This window comes from Dendropsophus ebraccatus, chromosome 4, assembly GCF_027789765.1.
Source record: "Dendropsophus ebraccatus isolate aDenEbr1 chromosome 4, aDenEbr1.pat, whole genome shotgun sequence".
NCBI lineage: Eukaryota > Metazoa > Chordata > Amphibia > Anura > Hylidae > Dendropsophus > Dendropsophus ebraccatus.
This window is the reverse complement of record NC_091457.1, coordinates 93789329-93813834: the sequence shown is the minus strand read 5'-3', so window position 1 is coordinate 93813834 and position 24506 is coordinate 93789329. Positions and strand designations below refer to the sequence as shown.

Here is a 24506-nt window from a genome sequence, read left to right as displayed (position 1 = left end):
TGTGACAGGAGCTTGTCCTTCTCAACGATATTGCAGTGGAATTCACCAGCATCCCTTCTATGATCATGGTGAACAAGAAATTATGGCGTTTTTTCTAAAAATCAGAAAGCACAGTACCAACCTCAGTCTGCAAACCCACAGGAAATTGCAATAGAAATTTCTTATGGTACAGGGAGGTAGATACCAAGCTGAGGGCTCACTTTAAATGACCTCTGTGGAATAGTCAATAGACAGAAAAACTCTGTCCTCTCAGATTTACAATGGGGAGCTGTGGGCTATAAAATGACATAGCATCTTCTTATCATTGCATTCACGACATGACGTTTTTAATCTGGGTTGTCTATAAGTCCCACCCATGCTGTATACTGATAGGCAGTCTGATCTGAAAGCCAGGAGCCTCTGATACTGTAGCTCAACTTTGCAAATTGCTTGCAGCTGCTGTTGTTTGATGGTTTCTGGAAGGTCGTCAGCATGTATATTGTTCCTACAGGAATTATATTCAAGATCTTACATATACTCTATAACAGTCATTTCAAACTCTGGCCCGCGGGCAAAAACTGGCCTGTGGTGCCATTATTTTTGGCCCGAGTTTTAATTACATCTGGCCCGCCATGTCTACTATTGGAGACAATGGGGGAGTGCTGGCTACTATATAAGAAACTATTGGGGAGGGCTGGTTACTATATAAGAGACAATGGGGAGGGCTGGCTACTATGTAAGAGACTATGTGGAGGGCTGGCTACTATATGAGACTACTGGGGAGAGCTGGCTACTATATAAGAGACTATTGGGGAGGGCTGGCTACTATGTAAGAGACTATGTGGAGGGCTGGCTATTATATAAGAATATTGGGAGGGTTGACTACTATAAGAGACTATTGGGGAGGGCTGGCTACTATATAAGAATATTGGGGAGGGTTGGCTACTATAAGAGACTATTGGGGAGGGATGGCTACTATATGGGGAACTTGGGGGGCTGGCTACTATTTGGGCACTATTGGAAGGGCTGGCTAATATTTGGGGCAATTTTAGGGGGATTGGCTATTATATGGGTTGGGGTTTAATCATGTCATAGCAATTTATCATGTCATGTCATTTATCATAGTGCACAGGGCTGGGAGACGCACACCACTGACAGTGCCAGGAACAATGCACGCTGCTCTAACAGTGCCAGCACCACGGCATTCGCACTTCAATAATTATCAAGGTTGGCCCGCAACTTTGTCCAATTTTTTGGCCCACTGTGTATTTGAGTTTGACACCCCTGCTCTATAAGCTTGATGTTTACTTGCATTACGTCCTGTATATGTGTAAGAGCCCTGTAGATTCATTCTCTTAGAGGTTCACTTTTCTAGCTCCTTGATTCTGTTGGCATATAGTAAAATGTCATGGCAGTTAATATTTCCCTGGTGTCTAGGAATTGTTGCATTTGAACACCTCTTCTGCAAGCCTCTCATAATCTGGTGGTATTTCAGAGGGTCAACAAACTCATTTACCACTGTTTGTAGGGTCTAGACGGAAAGATCTGCTCAGGGTAGGAGACATTTGACATGTCACCCATTTGGCATAGGCCATTGTTACAGCTTTGCTACCACCAGGCATTGTACATTGGCTACAGCAATGGAGGAAGCCGAGTTCCATACAGAAGCACCTGATATGCCTATTGGATCCAGTGATCTGCTGAGTCCTGCGTGATTGTGGGTGAATTGCTTTTGGTTTCATTGTGGGGCGAAGTGGATGGAGCTCACTCTGTTTTACCTCTCTATTCCCAAGCACAAGCACTCTGTTCATAAAGTGAGTTGTTCTGATAACATGTTTTATTAGGGAACTGCTGCACATCTTTGGTTCATTAAAGGTGAATCTACATTTTTAAGCATAAGAATGCAATACTGATAGCATAAAAATAATCATTATTCTTAAAAGTTTCCACCAGTGTTTTAAAGAACTTGTTTTTTTTGCCTGAGGCCTAATTCTTTAAAAATGTTCAAAAAGAGCCCATGGTCATTTCAACTTTCATACCTTTGATTTTTCCCTGGATGCTCCACATTCATTCCTTCAAGTGTCAACCATAAGATCAAATACAGCATCCCTTCTGACAGACTCCACCTTCTGGCCTCATCTGTACTTTATGACAGCAGTGCACACAGTTTGTCAGTCCTCTGTGATGTCACTTGCTGCTAGCAATAATAATAATAAAAAAAAGTTCTAGATGAGGCAACAAGTGTCACTCTGCATTTGTAAACAAATTATTATTGGTTGTAAATATTTACATTCCTGTATCTACAGGAGGACTGAAGTGACCACAAACAGATGCACAGTAAAAAATAGAAAAGTACCGTGTTAAGTAAAAAAATCTGTGTGATATTAAATACTACTGCAGCAAACATGGACACATACATTTACCTATATAATCAGAGGCTGGTACTTGCTATTTTTACAGTACAAATGCTAAACCTGTACTCACATCTTACCAACACATTAGGGGATTATAAAATTACTCTATGACACTATTGGCGTAGCTAATGGGCCCAGATGCAGATGCTTGGCTTGGGCCCTCCCCCATCTATGGTTTTATAAATATGCTGTCACCAATAAAGTCATACAAACACACACATGTGTGTATGTGTAGCCAGGGTCGGTTTAAGACTAAATGTGGCCCTGGGCAAAGTTGAAGGTGGGGCCCCAAATGCTGAAATATTGTAGCAACAATTTAAGGGCCCCATACACTTTTCGTAGCAGATTCTGGTATTACACGGCCTGATATTTTGGATAAGTTAGCGCTGATCTAGCAAATTTTGTTTATAGAACCTATTAGGCAGCTTGATAATCGTGCAGCAAGGGCTGCACAGACATTATTAGTGATGTCCGTGCAGCCCTTGCTGTAAATAGTAAATAATAAAGCTATTAGTTACCTGATCATATTCCCCGGTGTCCTCAGGCCTTGTCCATGTTATACCCTGATCAGCGCAGCTCTCACTTCTGGTCCCATCTCTAAAGTGAGCGGCCAAACAGTGGCTTAGACAGGACACCACCGTGGCCAGTTATGGGCTGAATGGCCTGTTACTTCAGAGACGGGACCAGAAGTGAGAACTGCAGCTGCGCTGACTGGGGTATCGCATGGAGAAGGCCTGAGGACACCGGGGAACGTTATCAGGTAAGTAAAAGCTTTATTATTTCTACACAAAATCATCAGCCATTGGCCGCTTTAACTATTACATGTAGCGATGTGCAGCCGTCAGCCGATGATTTTTAAACTTGTCAAAAGACAGCGATCATCCGATGAATGGCTCTTCAGCTGATCGTTGTCTTAATTACACGGAGCGGTATTAGCCTGATTCGGACAATTATCAGTCCGTGTATTGGGACCCTTAGTCACAGTCAGTCAGCTCAGAAGGTTACATGCCAAGACTGCTTCTAGTGTTGTAAAAGACTCACACAAAAAAATTTGTTATTTGCATTGTTTTAGAAAAAAAAATATTGTTATATCAGGACCAGATATTACCTTCATACTGTTACTGAAGAAAACACGCACATGTTAAGACCAATTATATCAGCACTGCATGACCACCACATAATGACTCTATATACACACTATATACAGACCAATATTACCGCCATAGAGTGACAACCACATAATGACTCTATATACACACTATATACAGACCAATATTACCTCCATAGAGTGACCGCCACATAATGACTCTATATACACACTATACAGAGCAATGTTACCTCCACAGAGTGACCACCACATAATGACTCTACATACACACTATATACAGACCAATATTACCGCCATACTGTTACTAAAGAAAACACGCACATGTAAAGACCAATAATATCACTACTGCATGACCACCGCATAATGACTCTATACACACTATATACAGACCAATATTACGGCCAGAGTGACGGCCACATAATAACTCTATATACACACTATATACAGACCAATATTACCGCCATACTGTTACTGAAGAAAAGGCACACATGTAAAGACTAATAATATTACTGCATGACCACCGCATAATGACCCAAAAACACACTCTATACAGACCAATATTACCGCCATAGAGTGACTTCCATATAATGACTCTATATAAGCACCATATACAGACCAATATTACCACCATAGCATGACCACCACATAATGACACACACACACACAAACGCCTGCACACACACCCATACTAACACATCCATGAAAACACATTATACAGACAGATCCAAACCATCCAGGCCATACAGTACACATGATATGTAACACAGACTACATTCATCCATCATACACCAACATTCATACACATTACACACTACACACTACATACACAGTATACTTACTCCATCTGGCAGCATGCTGGGTGTAGTGGTGCATCACCCTCATGTACATGGCAGCAGGAGCATGCTAGGTGTAGTGATGCATCCTCACATGTTCCTTGCAGCAGCAGGCTGTCATTCTCATACAGCAGCCCTCTCCTCCATCGTCCCGACTGAACATTATACGAGTCATAGCAGGAGGAGGGAGGGGGAGGGGAGCTACACTCCGGGAGCCCAGCGTCCTATAGCCTCTGTGTGACCCCTGATAGCAGCCCCTAGCTGCAGCCAGGGATCACTGCCAGAGGCTGCAGGACGCTGTGAGCTCCTGCCTGTGACACACACTGCTACTGCGGTAGGGGGCCCCCAGGGGACGGGGGCCCTGGGCAATTGCCCTGTTTGCCCCCCCTAACGCCGACCCTGTGTGTAGCTGCTTTCCTTCAGAAGCAGCACCACTGTACTCTTTAGAATTGGAGTGGTTTTGCACCGTAGTTTCAATGGAGCTTAAGGGTACTTCACACTGAGTAAAATCGTTGAAATTCCACCTGCCTCAGTGTTAAACAGCGTGTCTATGGGAGGGCTCACGCGCCTCTGCTCGCTTGACATGTCAATTCTTTGAGTGGAGAGCCGCGGAGAGCAGAGCCGTGCGAGCCCTCCCATAGACACTAAGGCAGGCGGGATTCCGACTATTTTGCTCAGTATGAAAGTACCCTTAAGCCTTATTGAAACTAAAGAGTACAGTGGTTCTGCTTCTGGAGGAATTCCGCTGATTTTGTTCAGTGTAAACATACCCTAATTGTAATACCACACACAACCTGAGGAGCTGTGTTGCTTTTTTTGCAAGAAATTATCTGTTTTTCTTTTGTAATCGTGGATCTTTTAATTTTTCCTTATATTGTTACAAGTTCGAGGCTATGTTCACACGTTGTAAGGGACTCGCGGAACGGCCGGTGTCAAAAAAGATCATCCCAGCCGGTACTGCAGTACTGGCCAGATGATATTTACCACTGTTGAATTCGTCCACATCAGAATTCCCCCACAGCACACAATATGTGAACTGACAGGGTTTTGTGTCAGTTCTTTTGGGCTTTTTAGGGATCCCGGCCAGAGTGTATACTATGTGTATACACTGCGGCCGGGATTCCTTTAGAAGGTACCACTACATAAGTTCTGTAGTAATCACAGCCGTTGTTAAAACGGCCGTGATTAATGCGAAACTTACGCAGTGGGAACATGGCCTGATAATGCTTCATATGAAATTTGCTTACAGTGCACAGCATTTTAATAAGTGATTTATAAACATTTTCAGTGCATGTAATAAGGCATAGTGGTGGCTTAGGGTGCAAGATGACCCGACGGGTTTCCTTTAATAAGTATATAATCTATATAGTCCACTATGGTATAGCAGTCTTCAGGCTCTGAAAAATCCATGAGAATTATATAAAATGTGCAGCCTGCTTCACGTTACAACACAGCACTCCTCATATACAGCTCCAGCAAATGAAAGCAAACCAAGAATGATAGCGAGTGAACACAGATGAGTTAGTTTAGATAAGTCACAGCCCCTGGTTACTGACAGTAATGCCAAGAATCAGTTTCCTTTCCATGTGCTAGTTGGTCTCTTTGTTCAGTCACACATCTGAGATACAGGTGTAAGATGAAGGGCAAGTGCACACGGTGCTGGTTATTCTCTTCTGTAAGAGAGAACACCAGGGGAGCTTTGATCATGATAACCCTTCAGAGGCTCTGGTACACTACACTTAAACTACAAAATGTCACCAGAGAAATAAAAAAGGGTTTACTGTAACTTTACTATACAAATGAATGCCTTCTGCATTAAATGATTTCTGGTGATCAATGCAGATGGCAGCTAGGGAACAATATCGCCATCTGCATGACACATGTGACACTGCAGAAGGATAAATCACCCCAATGCTCAGCTGAGTCTTGACATATAGAGGTGGATATAAATAGAAACTTTAGCTGCAGAACCACATGTTACATAAATGTGTGCTATACGTAAAAAGATAACTACAGGATTTCACTTCCTGTACTGAAGAGACAGACTGATCTTGTGTTTATTGTAGTGCTAGAGATAGTCTGAAGTAAACGCATAGTTTATCAGCTCCTACTGGTTGTTGTGGAACAATGGCACCCACTGACTTTCTGTGTGTTTACATTTCTTATAGAATAGTTCCCTTCAGGATTCTCATCAATGTGTGTGATGAAAGTGCTGACGTTGGCCACAATTCACTGGTTTTGGTCCTGTGATAGACACCTGGGAGGGCTTCAGACAGTGTAGGATATACATACGGTTAATAAAGCACACTGTACTGACTGTATGTTGTATGAATATTATTCTAAAAGAAGCCTAATCTGGTGGAAAATGTACCTTAATACTTGATTAACCTTTGTACAATGAATACCTTAGAGCAATGGTTTCACTCATAGTTGATTAGTACAAAGAAAGATTTTAAAGTTCCAAAATCATTTTGTAGCAGAAAACAAGTTTATGTTGATGGTAAGATTGTTCCACCCAGTACACAAAGAATATGTTCACTGCAAGGTCCCTTGATGCCTGCTCATGTGTGATGCATTGCAGAACACCATCAAGAGGAAACCTACTGCTTAATTACTTCCCCGGGTGTAGCCAAGTTCTTAGAGATTAACTTGTCATATTACAGTCACCAGCAAGTGAGCGCTCTGCCTTTAACTGACCAATAGGGTTGAGAGAGAGTAACTTACAGTACACAGAACTTTTGTAATTTCTTAGACTCCACTTATTCGTAGTCAGAACTTCTTTTCATGGCAAACTATACTGCTTAAAACGACTCTGTACATACAATCTGCCCCCCCCCCCAAACTGCTTGAACCGTTGGATAGCTGCTATAAATATGAGATCTGTCCTGGGGTCCGTTCGGCAGATGATGCAGTTCCTGTCCTAAAAATTACTTCTAAACTTGTAGCCCTGTGTAAAATTGGTGTGGCCTAGAGTGTCTGTGCCCTAGGCCTTAGACACCCCTCTGTCCCTCCCCCCTTCCCTATTCATCATTAGGAATGCCCCAGGCAGGGTTTCTCCTATTCATCACTTGTTTGAACACTGCACGCAGTGGACTGGTGGAAATGTTATGCAGTATATTTACACTTTATCTCAATACTTTTGTATTATAGCAATATATTTACCAGCCAGACCACTGTCTTTAGAGCAGAGTTTTGGTCTGTAACCTAGACAACCAACAATGAGAGGGAATAAACAGCATGTCGGTATGAGGCGGCAAGTTTTTTAAATGAATGTATTTGCAAAAATATTTAACTTGACAAGCCCTACAACATTAGTTAAGATGAGAATGCCCCTTTAAACACTTCAAACAATATGTCCTTTGCCTGGGTCAGGTGCCTCTGTATGGAACTGTAAAGTCTTCTGTGCTCCATACAGTAAAAAACTGTAACCCTAATGTATACTGACAAAATGGAGGCCACTATTCTGATCTCCAATCGATAAATGTTTATAATTCTGTTTGATGCGTGTTCCTGGAGTTTTCCTACACATTAAGCGAACAGGTTAAAAATGTGTTGTGAAAAGAGCCTTACTTTTTATACTTGTTCCACTGCAATGTATTCCAGGTCTCCTTTACATATGAATGTGGTCCCCACTCTGAGGTCGACTGGTAGATCTCAATTTATGATGTAATCACTACAGATTTACAATGATGACAAATTCACAACTTCAACCTCCGATAAACTGCCATTTGGAAGTTCTACAATCTAAAAGCACATAGGCATTTTTTTCCTGGTGGAAAATATATTTGAGTATTTCAGTTTTAAAGAGAAAGAACAATGGAAAGTAGTTGGCATACTGCGCTTCTTCCTCCTAAATGCTAAAGAAACTCAGGATAAGCAGAATGAGACCAGATGGTGGCCATACCACTGGCAGGAAGCAATCCATGCTATAGTGTTTTTGTTCCATGCAGCATTATTTGCAGTGGAGTGTTGACAAGCTTGCGTATGACTGGAAGGTGCTGATCAAATAGAAGTCACTGCGAGGAAATACCCAAGAAGTACAGAGATTTTCAGCCAACATTGTTGATTTTACCCACTGTTTGTTAACTAGCATAGTCAAGGGGACATTACAGAATTAGATGAGATACAGTGGTTATGTGTGATGATGGGTTAGGAGCATGACACAGGAAAGATGCAAAAACACACTGATGTTTGACAGTACCCAGATGAAGGACTAAAACTAGAGATAATGAAAGCGGGATTCATTTAGCTTTGTATGATTGGTAATTGAATCCCGCAGTCTGTCTGCTCCGTGAAGAGGCTGAATACAGCTCAAGGACCACCTGGAAAATACCTAAAAAACATGGACAAAGCCTATGGTTGGCAGAGCCTAGAGCAGGCAGACTGGGGGAGTCAAATTCGGATCATTTAGCTTCGTTCAACACTAAACGAATCCGACTTCCTTCACCTTTAACTAAAACCAATATTTGTAAGAGAATAAAAAAAGTTTGGCTTTTGATCTTTCACACGTGTTTGATAGAAGATATAGGGAAACTAACAGCAGTTTAGAGGACTCATGCTGTTACATTCCCATTGGGCAGGAGGTGCTGAGGAAGAAGGTAGTTTTCTTACCTTCTTTCTCAGCACCATTGTAGTTAAAGTTCCTTAATATGTAAATTAGGGGGTTTGTGCACTGCAGATGGGACTACAGCCCTCAGTGCACCAAGCCACCCAACCACTCCAAATGAATATTCATTTAGCACTTTGCAGTGATGAGCATCTGGAGTGCTGTCCAGCCTCTATATTCATGAGAAAGCAGAGGGCAGATGGGGTGGATTGGTGCATTAAGGCTAAAAGTCCCTCCCCCAGTGCCCCATATCACCTAAATAACAAATTAAAAAAAAAGGATTTAATGGCAACGGTGCTGAGGATAAGGGTTACCTTTATACTCAGCATCCCTGGCTCTATGGGTATGTAACAGCAGGTTAAAGCCTTCTAACCTGCTGTTAGTTTCCCTTTAATATCTACTATAAAGCATAAATATTTTTTTGAAATTTACAACTAGAAAGCATTTATAGAGGACTGCTTTGTATGCTAGTGTTAGGATATAATAAACTACAGGATTGCAGGCAGAGGCATGCTGACGGATATTAAAGAATCATATTCTTTACAGGTGTGCCAAAGTCTAGACCAGGGGTCTCAAACTCAATTTACCCGGGGGCCGCTGGAGGTAGAGTCTGGGTGAGGCTGGGCCGCATCAGGGTTTCCACAAGAAAAGCTCTTACAAAAACATTCCAATGTCATCAAATGTTTTTATTTTTTCATCTGTTAAAACCACATATAGTTGCTGACTAGAGAAATGTAATTATTATTATTCAGATTCAAATGACAGTTCCTTAACATTTAAATTTCTGAACATGAATGGAACTTTGAACATAAACTTCTGAATGAAACATTGAACATGGCTTCTTCTGCCTACTTCTTGCTGCCAGAGATCTGGCAGCGCTTACTCTGGCATAGCCGAGCCACATTTGGCTTAAGGGAGGAAGCAGTTGAGACCCTCAGTAGGGCTTGAAGATGCTCATCAGTAAGTCTGGACCTGTACTTGGACTTATTAAAGTTCAAGGTAGAGAAGAGCTTTTCGCACAAATATGTGCTCCCAAAAAGACACATGGTTCGCTTGAACATTTGTGAAAGCTCAGGGAAGCTGGGGGGCAATTCCCTCAAAAATTGCCCGAGCTTGTCTGCTTTTCCACTCACCTCCCTAAACTTGGCTTTGAGTTCAGAGTTGCACTGCAGGTCAATGAGCTCCATTTGATACACAGGAGGGGCATCTTGCACATCAAAGGAGAAGGGGTCCGCAAAAATTTGAAATGTTGCTCTGTGCGTCTTGAAGTCTGCAAATCTGTGATCAAATTCCTCCTGTAGCTTCAAAATGACATCCACATACTCCTCACCACTGAATGGTGTGCCTGCATCCATGAGTTCCTTGCATGCTGGGAAATGGCAAAGGTTTGTCTGAGAAAGCTGGGCTTTCCATAGCATAAGTTTTGTAGAGAATGCTCTGACGTTGTCATAGGCAGCACTGACAAGTTGCCCCTGGCCTTGTAACTTCTTATTCAGTACATTAAGCTCATGTGTGATATCAACCAAAAATGCTAAGTCCATGAGCCATTTTGGATCACTTAGCAAGGGAACAGCAACCCCATCTTTCTCCATGAAGGCTTTCACATCTGCTCTCAACTCAAAAAATCTCTTCAACATGTTTCCCCTGCTGAGCCAACGCACCTCGGTGAAGTAGAGCACATCCCCATATTCTGACTCCATTTCCTCTAAAAAAGCACGAAACCTTCTATGCTTTAAGCCCCTAGATCTGATTTGGTTGATGCATTTCACAACGAAAGACATCACATTGTCAAACTTCAGGCATTTGCTGCAAAGGGCCTGCTGATGGATAATGCAGTGCAGAGCAATGGCCTCCTCCACACCTTCCTCTTCCAGTTTTTTCTGAACAAGTGCCACCAGTCCATTTTTCCTCCCTGTCATTGATGGCGCTCCATCAGTTGTTATTCCAACAAACCTCCTCCAAGGCAAACCAGCATTCTCAATGGCATCACACAGCTGATGAAATATCTCCTGAGCGGTGGTCTGGCCATGCATTGCAATCACTGTGAGCAACTCCTCTATGACTTCAAAATTGTCATCAACACCACGAACAAAGATTGCAAGCTGGGCAGTGTCGGTAATGTCTGTGGTCTCATCAAGAGCGACTGAGTATACACTGAAACATTTTGCTTTCTCACACAGTTGATCATAAATGTCACTTGACAGGTCAGATATGCGCTCTGCTACGGTGTTGGCAGAAAGGCTGATGTTGCTAAACTGACCTTTCTTTTCTGGACAGACAATACTTGCAGCCTGTAATATGCAATTTTTTACAAATTCACCTTCTTTGAATGGCTTTCCTGCTTTAGCGATCATTTCACTAACCACGTAGCTAGCTTCGACTGCTGCATCATTCTCTTTGGTTGCTTTCTTAAATAAATTTTGTTGCCTCAATAGATTTGTTTTAAGATTAGCAACCCTTTTTGCTCTCTCATCTCCCTGGTATTTTTCATACTCTTCAGCATGTCTAGTTATGTAATGACGTTTCAAATTGTATTCTTTGTGCACTGCAACTTTCTCTGTGCAAATAAGACACGTCGGGATGCTCCTATGCTCAACAAAGAAATATTGCACTTCCCACTTTTCCTGAAATTGTCTGTGCTCATCACCAACCTTTCTCTTCACTGCAGGCTTAGAAGAAGACATGTTTGGGGTTGTGTAATATATATTCACTTGGTTTCACTGCACTGTGTTTAGCCTCTGAGCTGAGCAGCAATTTTTTTTCTGGGGGGTCCAAAAATTTTAAGAGGAAAAAAATAAACAATACGTTTACCTAATTCCTGTTTTAATCTGATAATTTGAATGTTGTTGTGCAATCATTGTAATAGAAAAGAGAAAAGTGATCCACCTTAAAACGATGCAAGAAAAGCGACCCTCCCTAGCCACGCCCCCATAGCCACTCCACTACAGTCACCACATGCTGCTTACTGAATAGTGCCCTATACAGTATCCAATCCCAATTATAGTGCCCTGTATAGTATCCAATCCCCCCATATAGTGCCCCACATAGTAGACAATGCCCCCATATAGTGCCCACTTAGTAGCCAATCCCCCATATAGTGCCCCACATAGTAGACAATGCCCCCATATAGTGCCTCACATAGTAGCCAATCCCCCATATAGTGCCCCACATAGTAGACAATGCCCCCATATAGTGCCCCACATAGTAGACAATGCCCCCATATAGTGCCCCACATAGTAGCCAATCCCCCCATATAGTGCCCCACATAGTAGCCAATCCCCCCATATAGTGCCCCACATAGTAGAAAATGCCCCCATATAGTGCCCACATAGTAGACAATCCCCCATATAGTGCCCCACATAGTAGCCAATGCCCCCATATAGTGCTCACATAGTATCCATTGCCCCCATATAGTGCCCACATAGTAGCCAATGCCCCCATATAGTGCCCACATAGTATCCAATGCCCCCATATAGTGCCCACATAGTAGCCAATGCCCCCATATAGTGCTCACATAGTATCCATTGCCCCCATATAGTGCCCACATAGTAGCCAATGCCCCCATATAGTGCCCACATAGTATCCAATGCCCCCATATAGTGCCCACATAGTAGCCAATGCCCCCATATAGTGCCCACATAGTATCCAATGCCCCCATATACTGCCCACATAGTATCCAATGCCCCCATATATGCCCACATAGTATCCAATGCCCCCATATAGTGCCCACATAGTATCCAATGCCCCCATATATGCTCACATAGCATCCAATGCCCCCATATATGCCCACATAGTATCCAATGCCCCCATGTATGCCCACATAGTATCCAATGCCCCCATATATGCTCACATAGCATCCAATGCCCCCATATATGCCCACATAGTATCCAATGCCCCCATGTATGCCCACATAGTATCCAATGCCCCCATATATGCTCACATAGCATCCAATGCCCCCATATAGTGCCCACATAGTATCCAATGCCCCCATATATGCCCACATAGTATCCAATGCCCCCATATAGTGCCCACATAGTAGCCAATGCCCCCATATAGTGCCCCACATAGTAGCCAATGCCCCCATATAGTGCTCACATAGTATCCATTGCCCCCATATAGTGCCCACATAGTAGCCAATGCCCCCATATAGTGCCCACATAGTATCCAATGCCCCCATATACTGCCCACATAGTATCCAATGCCCCCATATATGCCCACATAGTATCCAATGCCCCCATATAGTGCCCACATAGTATCCAATGCCCCCATATATGCTCACATAGCATCCAATGCCCCCATATATGCCCACATAGTATCCAATGCCCCCATGTATGCCCACATAGTATCCAATGCCCCTATATATGCTCACATAGCATCCAATGCCCCCATATATGCCCACATAGTATCCAATGCCCCCATTTAGTGCCCACATAGTATCCAATGCCCCCATATATGCTCACATAGCATCCAATGCCCCCATATATGCCCACATAGTATCCAATGCCCCCATGTATGCCCACATAGTATCCAATGCCCCCATATATGCCCACATAGTATCCAATGCCCCCATTTAGTGCCCACATAGTATCCAATGCCCCCATTTAGTGCCCACATAGTATCCAATGCCCCCATATATGCTCACATAGCATCCAATGCCCCCATATATGCCCACATAGTATCCAATGCCCCCATGTATGCCCACATAGTATCCAATGCCCCTATATATGCTCACATAGCATCCAATGCCCCCATATATGCCCACATAGTATCCAATGCCCCCATTTAGTGCCCACATAGTATCCAATGCCCCCATATATGCTCACATAGCATCCAATGCCCCCATATATGCCCACATAGTATCCAATGCCCCCATGTATGCCCACATAGTATCCAATGCCCCCATATATGCCCACATAGTATCCAATGCCCCCATTTAGTGCCCACATAGTATCCAATGCCCCCATATATGCCCACATAGCATCCAATGCCCCCATATATGCCCACATAGTATCCAATGCCCCCATTTAGTGCCCCCACTATCCCACCTGACCCCCCCCCCTGACCCCCTGACCCCCTGACCCCCCCCCCCCCCAGGCCACCATCCTCACACACACTGCCAACCCCCAAGCCTTCCCACCCCCTGGCCGCCAATAGAATACTCACCAGCTTGCATCCGATCGCAGGGGAACAGCTGCCGGGTGACGTCCGGTGTAAACAAGAGGCAGAAGAGAGGCGCCGCAGGAGCGTGGAGCCGCCGCGGCCATCCATCCAATGAATGAGGGGCTGGATGACGTCACTCAGCGTCCTCAGCGTGCTGTACGTGCTGGGATCCGGCCTCAGGGGAGAGAGGGCCGTGCTGACACAGTGAGTGCCGGAGCGGGGGGGATCTTCTGGGGGCGATCGCTGTCTCGCCTCGGGCCACATATAATGCGGCACACTGGGTGAGGTGGGGGCCGCAAACTAGTGTCCCGCGGGCCGCAGTTGGCCCGCGGGCCGCGAGTTTGCGACCCCTGGTCTAGACCTATGTAAGTCATGAATTTTCTACAGTATTTCCTTTTCCTTTTATACAATGACAGAATCAGGTTGCCAAAATGTCACAATTTGAAATCCACAAGAAGTGGAGCATTGCTTCTGTTATTAAATGACTAGATTCCTAGACAGTAGTCACTTAAGTCTTGTAAAATATATTCACAAACATAGCAGGTTTTAGGGATACAGGGAAATTTCCAAAGTCTGCATTTACTAGGGGGTCCCAAGACTTTGCCCCCAGAAGACATCAAGAGTGGAGCATAGAACCTTTACTGCCATGGACCACCGGGGACTCTACTATAAACCCTTCAATGTTCTTAAAAAGCAAAAACTACCATGAGCTCCTTCCCAACATTATATGGCAGCATTATTTAGGTACTGATTAGCAGTATTTTGTTGGCATTGTTTTTGACGTATTATTATGCATTGTATTGCAGAATGTGGGTATTAAACATGTAGCATAGAAATTAACCAGATGCAAAAATATAATATTACAAATGTTAATCCGTCAGTGAAAATATGATCAAAGGTGATTGACGATTGCCAAAGACACAATGCAGTAAAGCTAGGCCTATTCCAGAAGCCATGTAGCTAAAATATCTAAAGCAACTGTAGCTGCCAACTACGCAGTAATAGATTTTCCAAATGTCAGAAGAAATACATGTCTAATTACTATATCATAAGTTATTTCCAAAAAGTAGGACTGTATTCACACACAGATTAGTTTAATTGCAGTGCTGTTGTACTGAAACAATGCAGTACCCTGACAGTACTCTAATGAAACACAGCCTAAAAAAGTTACTAAAACTCTACTTCTAAGAATTTTGTACAAAACTAACTTGACTGCACCATATACAGTACAAGCAGCCTAATAATTTAGCCCATTGAAACATGCACAGCAAATATTACATTTCCATTATGTTTGGCAAACACCTTATAATGTAAGTAAAAGGTGTTCTGCGAGTATTCTGATTTAATTAAGCACCTAACCACAGTCTGTCATGTTGTTAGGTAACAAACTAGAGAATGCTCATCTTTTCTTGTCCAGCACTGTTGCTCTAATCCACCTTACCTGTGTTTTGTGTTCACTAGCCTTGGTGGTGCCCTCTTTCTATTCTGCTGCTCACTCAGCCCCAGTGACTGGCTGCAGTAGGTTTGGATGTGCAGTGCACCTCATCATGGTAACTAGACTCATTCAATGGGATGGATAGGAGCACTGTCACTAGGCAAGAAGAGGTGAGTATGCTCTTGTTTGTTATTTTATACATGCAGCAGCCTGTATCTAGTTTTTTAATCAAATCAGGACACTGCTTTAGGCTAAGACAACATAGAAGAAACTTAGGACCATGTGGCACTGCTGATTTTATTTTGTTTAAGCTTGCTGTGGAGAGGATTACCAATTTGAAGGTCTACAATTACCATCATTACCCTCCCCTCTGAAAAATAGTGCCTCAGTTTACCACTTCTTGCAAGCTCCGCTATAGCAAGGCATAAAGTAGTTTTGTATTTACCCACGGTCTTCACACACAACTAAGCCTGTAAGTACTGTATCCAAACAATTTGCACATCTCTCTCTTTTTTTTTTTTTTTTTTAAGGGAATCTGTCACTAGGTTTATGCTGCCTTAAATAAGGACAGTATAAACTAGTGGTGGGAATGCTGAACATTTGGTGTATTAGCCTCCATTTACACAGAAAGATTATCTGACAGATTATCTGCCAAAGATTTGAAGCCAAAGCCAGGAATGGGTTTGAAATGAGGAAAAATCTCAGACTTTCGTTTATGACCTGAACTCTGTTTATAGTCTGTTTCTGGCTTTAGCTTAAAATATTTGGCAGATAATCTGTCAGATAATCGTTCTGTGTAAATGGACCCTTACTTGTATAATTCTGTTCAGCCATTCTCTTAATATGCAGGAGAACAGGATTCTTGCCACACACACACACACCCCTGCTCTCCAGCTTCTGATTGACAGTTAACTGCCTATACACAGAATGGATAGATAACTGTCAATCAGCAGCAAGTGGGCAGAGTTTTCTGCTTCTCATGAATATCCAGGACTACTGAGCACATACACATAATGGAGAGGACTACTTATGGTTTATGTTATTCAGGAGGATATCTCTGAATCAGCTACACTGAACAATGTAAGTGATACATAATTCTTTTCAGCTTGTCTGTCACTAGTTTATGCTACCCTGAGATAGGACAGCATATACCTACTGACAGACTCTCTTTAAAGACTAAAAAAAAAAAAAAAACTTTTAGCTTAGGCTATTTTTACATAAAATTTTCACATCACCTTGTACAGGTTGGCAGGTGTGGTGCATGGCCTTGTCCTGTAATTCAAAGAATTCCCAGAATCAGTTAAGGCATAAATGAAACTCAAAATGATTCCCACTTCCAAGTGAAAGGAGCAACAGTGTTAGTGACGGCAGATGCTTTCAGAAGAGAAAGCAGACATTGTCCCAACCTTGGTACACAGAAGCTGTAGCAGCTTAACTCATGCATGTTTGCATATGTTAAAAATATTTAGTCCGCTGCTAAAAAAAATATTAAGTCCGAGATGTGGGGCCAGATAAATATAATAGCATCTATGTGAGTGAGGTACTCAGTACAGAGAAGTACTGTTCCTCCTGTACCCTTTTAACCATCCTGTAGAACTGACCCATTACACCAGGGAAGAGAACAGGTTAGATGAGAAGGTCATGTGAGCCAGCTTCCAATAATCAGGTTCATCTTTGAATTATAACTGTTAAATCAAATAAAAATAAGAACATTTTTATACAGTGTCAATGGTGGCATGAGGGGGAAACAAAGTAGCAATTATTTCAGAACAAACGTTAAAAGGGCAATGTCGTTATAACTTTCAAAATCTAAATCAAAAGGGCATGTGAAATAAAGCTAATTTGTAATAACCATAAACTAAACCTAGGTCCAGTCTCCTGAAGGCAGCTTTTTTTGGTCTTGCTGGTTGGGAAAAAAAAGAGACCAAACACAGGAAGTCTCGGTTATCTGCGTGCTCACGGAGAGGGCACTCATTTGATTGACGGGCACATTGAGCCGTAACTCTCTCTACTGGCCAGGATCTACTTTGTTTTGTCTCTTTTTTTGATCAGCACAAGACTAAAAAGCTATCTTTAGGAGACTGGACCTGGCTTTCAGGTAAGTATATGTTTTAAAGCATGATAACAAAAAAAAAATATATTATATAACTTGCAAACTCTCTTTATATCACATCTACTGCTGATATAGATTTTGAAAATTATAATGACAGTGACAATTTAATTATGTATGTTACATTGAGCACAGCCCCCTGAGAATCACATCTTCACAATTATCAAATCAGACATTTAGTAGATCCAGTGTTGTCAACAGGCTGCAGCCATCTATAAACCTTGCTTCGGTGTTTACTTTCTATATCACTTGCTTTATTGTGCTAAGAATAACTGGAAAACTTGAAGAGTCGCTTTAAAATAACAAGTCTAGCAAATATTGTCAGTGTTGTGTCGCCCACAGCAAACTTTTTCTATAAGGTCAGGCCTAGCATGGCACATTCATTCTAATAAGTTCACTTATCTGCTGCTTGTCAAGTTCAGGACACTACTGTATATGCAGCTATGGTACATGAAGAACCAACTATTGGTAGACAAGCATATAATATCTGTTCGCATTGCCGTTCCTTCCTCATCAGGGACAGAGTTATCCCTGTTGGGGATTAGAGGCTTCTCTGCTTGCCAGAGAAAGAATTGCCAGGCAAATCAACATCCTCAGTTTTCGTAACAAGCAGGGAAGAAATGTCACCTGCACTGTATTTGCCATCTTCTCAGGTTGATATAGAAGTAAGGTGTGATACTTCAGCTACAGTATTTGGAAAGGGCAAAGATTCTTGTCTGTAGATCCCTGCTAAACTCTGAGCTGGCCCACAGTTAATTCGCAATTTGTTTGACCTCCGTGGCTACTCATCTTCCCAAACAAATGTATATCATATCCATTCATTCACCTTGGACCTCAACTTAGACACAAAGGAGTAAACTAACTAGTAAAGAAGCGAGTAAAAGCCAGCCATAGTTATATAGAGTTATTCCATTACATTTCATTCATTCATGCTGCTTCCACGTTTGGTCTTGTTTATATATACAGAGTTTATAAAACTCACAATGAGGTTCAATGGCTCGGTTGTTTCTCACACATTTTAAGGAGATGTATGTGAAATTTTGGTACAAAAATAATCTGTCAATGCCCTTGAGAATAGTGGTTTATAGTTAGTCTGCTTTGCTAAATTTAAAATGGAGTAACTTTTGCAGTCTTCGTAAAGGTATAGAAAAAAAAACTAAATGTGTGTGGGAAATGGCTTGCATTGATAATTGGTTAACAAAAGCACTATTTCCATAAAGTATCTTGCATTAATAACCCCATCTATTGAAGCCATGTATAGCTCAAAAGGCTATTTTAATTTTTAGACTGAAGAGTAATAGAATTATGTCTTAATGACCCAAAACTATGTGTCTTCATATTTCCCCTAGTGTTTTTCTCCAGCTCTTGCAATGGAATCCTTGAAATTCTTGAGCTTCTATGGCAGTGGCCTGTTTAGCTGGACCAGAGTGAAAGGGTTTATTCATGGTTACCGCCCTGCCGTCTTAAATTACCACACCTAGGGCCTCTCTGCTCCCTGGGCTGCTGTGTTTTTCTTTCACTAGAAGGAATCTCCGATTCAATGTCTAGGTCAGGATGCTGGAGGATGCTGCACCTACTCTGCGCTCGACTCTTAATTCTAGACCACAGGTACAAAAAAAAAACAACTAAAAACATTAAGGAATTAAACTTTAAAGCATTTCATATGTTAATGCTGTGTCGCACGCGCACTGACAGAATCACAATATTAGTAAGCAGTACCAAGCAGCACAGGCCTTCAACCTCAGAAGAGTCACAGCAGAATTACTGCTGATCTGAAATAATGCACACACTGTTAATTCAGAAGCGGCTACTGTGAGTGTATAGGAATAAACACTGGCCTTGACAAAGGTATTTTGAGCAAAGCAATAGAAGAATGTGACGTTTACACACCAAACTTTACAATGAGTTAGTTTTGTGCTGCCTTTAGGCAAATTTACTGCACAGTATACGTTTGGTTTTGTATTGGCATGTTAGACATTTATGTTGTAAGAGGCTTCCAGAGTACACACCAAACACAGAGGTCAAATACTGCACGAACCTGGTTTAACTTCTGTGTATAAGCCTCAGTTGACATACTGAACTACACAAAAATACTAGTAAAATGTGTCAGATCTAGTTCTGTTTTGTTTCACTGGTGGAGGGAACAATTGATATGAAGATTTACTAGATCACTGACTAGCTTCTGTTTCTTTTTATAACTGCATAAAAGCTGTCTTGGGTATATTCCAGCCCTCATAGAATCCTGCATATGTGACGTCTAGGAAACAATACGTATAAATGGAGGGGTACAGCAACAATAACATTTTAAACCGTACCTAAAACTACAGCAATAAAATATCAATGTCACCCATTGAAAGTAATTAGCACTTGATCAGTGTTAAGAACTGCCAATGCGCCACTATGCTGTTTATAGTGAATCGCGTGGTGAATAGCTTGTGTGGCTACATATTGTTTTACAGCATGAATATCAGTTGGGTAGGTAGTGATGGAGTGGGGCTTTCCCAGGATTTATAGCCTGTAGCCCATGAGTTTGACAATGCATTTAATACTAGCGCCTCCCTCTTCTTTTTATGTCTGTTACGTAATAAGTGGCTGTAGTCCAGCATTCCTGCTGAATGCCGACACATGGCCATTGCTCACAACAAGCATGAGCTGTGGGCAATCCTCATTGGACCCATACCAGTTGAGGAGGTCAATAAAAACATTATAGAGATCATGGTCAGTTCTGCTTTGTATTTTTATGAGCACATAACACCTGCCGGAGCTGGATGGTTGACGTGGCGAGTGCTGTCTCCATTCAGTGGGCAGTTACATGGTTCAGACCCCAACAAGCTGAAATTCTAATCAAGCTTCTGGCGGAGGTCTTAAAATAGAGGCCTTATAAGAGGCAGGTGTATGCACAGTTAGTTTACAGATAGTTTGCTTGGTAAGACTAGGTTCACACTGCGTTTTCAGCATCTATTTAACGGATGTGTTTTTTGCAAAAAAAAAAGGATGCATTTGTGTGCATCCAATTTTGATCCGTTTTTCCATTTACTTCCATTATAAAAAAAAACGGATCCAAACGGATGCTTTTTTTTTTTTACGCACAATAGAGTACTGTTGACACTACTTTTTTGACCGATAAAAAAAAAAAAGGATCCGTTAAAAAAAAAAGTTTCATATTGGAAAAATCCCTTTAATGAAAAATTAAGTATTTTGAACTAGACAATCTAGTTCTAGTCAGATGAAACATATTACCACATGAAACCATATTTCACTTTCTGTTACTTCTCAATTGGCGTACAAGAATTCTATGGGGTCTCTTCATGGCTATTGGCTATTGGGTATTGAGTGAGATCTTTTTTCCTACATATTTTTCCTTCTGCACCTTGAACACACATTTAAAATGTCCTTCTAAAAAAAAAAAAGAACTGAACTGCGGCATGTACATCCGTTGAAAACAATAACAGTGAGTGCCTACATGAGCCAAGAGACAAGCCAGAAAACTACTGTATGTGTGAACCTAGCCTCAGGGGCTACACAAATCCAGTATAAGTAAATAACGGGTGTGTATGGACATTACAGCATTGGTAATAAAGAGCTAAAATTCTGTAGGGTCTTTGCAGAAGTGGCATTAATGTGAGCAGCCAGGATGGTTGGTAAAGAGCCAGTTTTGATAAGCCTTCCTGTGTACAGCTGGTATTGGCAAGCATGACGAGTTTAGTCTTTGCATGGCTTGTATTGGTGATATTTTGTAGAAAGACATTACTTAGTCCAAAAATGATAAATGAGAATTGTTTATATGGCGGGCTTTGTGACCATGACTCTACAGGGTCTTTACAGGACAGGCTCTGGTGAGTTTTTCCCAGCTTTTATTAAGCTATTTTTTCAAGCTTTTTTGTTTATTTGTTTACATATCACTAGGGATGAACGAACCAAAACGAACCAGATTCGTTACGAACTTTGCAAAAAGTTCGGTTCGGTACCGAACCGAACTTTCAAAAAGTTTGTGACGAAGTTCGTTAAAATCGCAACGGCGTCGCAAAACTGTACTTTAATCAGAGAATAGAACAGGCTACAAGGGATTATTACTCCTATAATCCTTTGTATCCTGTTATTATGTGAATATCAAGGTGTGTGACGTCACTCCAGGAACAGGAAGTGCCTGAGCGTCCATGCTCTTTCTCATTGTGTGTCTAGACTGCAGAGAGAGAGGAGGTGTACGTTAGGCAGAGAGGGAAAACACATAGATTACATATCAAAACAACTGGATAAGTACAGGGAGAGATAGAGAAGGAGTATATATTGTTTGTGAGAGAAGCCGGAGAGAGAAAGATAAAAAAATAATAATTGCAAGATACAGGGAAAGCTTGATAAGCTCATACATAGTGAAAGAGTCTGAGAAATCAAGAGTTAGGTAGAGAGAGGGAGAGAGCCATCTAACTCAAAAATCGTGATATCTAGGGAGAGATAGGGAGATAAAAAAAAAGAAATAGGGAGAGAAAAGTGAGAAGAGTCTCTCAGGAGTCAGGACACGTAGCATTGAACCAGCTACTGTTCCGTGACAGAGAGGAGACGCTAGACGTTTGTTTGTTTGTTTGTTTGTGATCAGCTGTTGTAGGTGACGCTAAGTCAGCGCCTCACAAAAGCTGTCCGTTTGTGCTCTGCTGGTTGCCGTTAACCCCGGCTAGCTGCCCGCAACCAAAAAAGTTTAAAAAAAATCTTAGAAAAAAAAAAAAATTGGTTTGTTTGTTATCAGCTGTTCTAGGTGACGCTAAGTCAGTGCCTCACAAAAGCTGTCCGTTTGTGCTCTGCTGGTTGCCGTCAAACCCCTTTAGCCACCCGCAACCAAAAAAGTAAAAAAAAAAACCTTCAAAAAAAATTTAAAAAAGTTGGTTCGTTTGTTTGTTTGTGATCAGCTGTTCTATTTTAGGCGAAGTCAGCGCCCCACAAAAGCTGTCCGTTTGTGCTCTGCTGGTTGCCGTCAAACCCCTCTAGCCACCCGCAACCAAAAAAGTTACAAATAAAAAATTGTTTTTTTTAGGATAACCTGCAAATTTCTGCTTTGCTGGGTGCCTCCAACCCACAAAGCAATAGTCACTGAAAATTTGTGCCTTCTGCCCAATAGATTTACACCAACCAAAATTTACACCAACCAAAGAACTATGTCCAAGCGTCCTACTTCCAGCACTTCCCAGGCAAAGACTGTAACGGCAGGCGGTGAGGGTAGGAGAAGTGGCAGCACCAGGCCCTGGCAACAGGCATGGCAGCAGGGTGCAGCTACCCCAGACACCCAGTGGTTCTGTAAGAACCACACAGCCAGCGGTTCTAGATTGGCTTACCCAATCCTCCACTTCCACCGCCCGAAGCTCCCAAACGAGGTTGGCTGGATCATCCGACACCACCCTTACATGGGAGGGTCAGCCACAGTCCTCTGCCCCGTCCCCTGTTATTACTATGCCACCCACCTCTGGGGCACCTTCTGCCAGGGAACTGTTGGCAAATCTTGATCTGCCTTTGGATTCTCCACCACTCTTAAAGTGATGATGAGGAGGAGGATGAGGTAGTCCACCAAAGGCAGCAGGTAGAACGTGCAGAGACTGCAGAGGAGGTGGTGGCTGTAAGCCAGGGAGGGGCATCCAGTGCCACACCTGAGATACTGTCCCAGCCACTGGAGGACAGTAGCAGTGGTGGTGATGATGATGTCGCCGATCGGACGACCACCATTATCCTCAGTGTCATCAGGGGAGGAAAGTGAGGTGCTACCGAAGCAGCAACATCCCACTGCTGCAAGGAAGCGAGGCACAAGAGGGAGGGGTAGAAGACAACCTACTAGGCAGAGTCACTTACCTCCAAGCAGGGGCGTAGCTAGGGGTTCAGCCTAGGGGGGGCGAGTGAGTCTGAGTGGGCCCCCAACCAACCTTACCCATAGGGAACCTCAGCAGGTGACAAGGCTTTCTGAATAATAAAGGGAATATTCTTCTACATTACTCATAGTGGATAAGGATAAAGAGCAGTGTAAGAGGCTTCTGTACATTTCACATATAGAACCACAAAATTTTTTAAAGTGCTTAAGATTAGAAAAATATAGCTGCCTTCTTCCACAGACAGCACCACTCTTGTCCTGTTTGTGTGTGGTATTCGACTGAAGTGAATAGTGCCAAGCTGTGATACCACACACAACCTAAGAGCAGGGGTGGCGCTGTTTTGGAAGAAAGCAACTATGTTTTTTTTTTCTTTATTCTGGAGAACCCTTTTAACCAGATTATCTTTGCCTAAAAATAATAGTGGTATAGGTAATACGCTTGTAGACATTAAGGCTATGTTCACACTGCGTATGAGTCCGGCCGCATTTCGTACGCCGGCGTACATGTGCGGCTAAAACTACAGTTATGCTTCCCTAGCTTGACTCGAAGCGATCTGGAACAGGTCATTTACTTGGAAATCTTCGCCCAGCCCAATAAAACTCACAGAACCTTTTGAATCGAAAAATCAAGTTCAATTTGGCTGAAATAAGTACTTTGTACGTGACCGCATGGAAATCCACGGCCGTGAGTTGGAACATTTCCGTCCTCAAACAATGGTCTTGTTCATTTTTCACGGCGCCATATACAATCCAGCCGTAAGCTCATATGTAGTGTGAACTGTGCGGGCGTATATCGTATACTTTCAAGCGAACGCATCAACCTCAAAACTACGTGCAGAAACATACGCAGTGTGAACATAGCCTCAAAGGGGTGAGCTGGTTGTGATCATACATGTACAATCCAAGATATGTGATGAGCTGCTAGATATCCATTTCCTATCTATCATCTATCTATCTATCTATGACATTACAGGAGGAGATATAAGAGGACAATGAACACATGTCCTTCATGC

General features: G+C 42.4%; 2 protein-coding genes across 2 annotated transcripts in view; one reads left to right on the top strand and one right to left on the bottom strand.

The window, feature by feature from the left end:
• The window catches only part of ZNF469 (zinc finger protein 469), a 387126-nt gene that overhangs the window by 249489 nt on the left and 113131 nt on the right, over positions 1–24506 (top strand). The gene's annotated exons all lie outside the window — the stretch shown is intronic.
• LOC138789302 (general transcription factor II-I repeat domain-containing protein 2A-like) lies at positions 9789–11624 on the bottom strand. Its single transcript, XM_069967908.1, has one exon. The coding sequence runs from the start codon at positions 11622–11624 to the stop codon at positions 9789–9791; it is 1836 nt and encodes a 611-aa protein (XP_069824009.1).

Coding starts and splice junctions, on each gene's coding strand:
- LOC138789302 (XM_069967908.1), bottom strand. CDS start 11,624: ATGTCTTCTTCTAAGCCTGCAGTGAAGAGAAAGGTTGGTGATGAGCAC.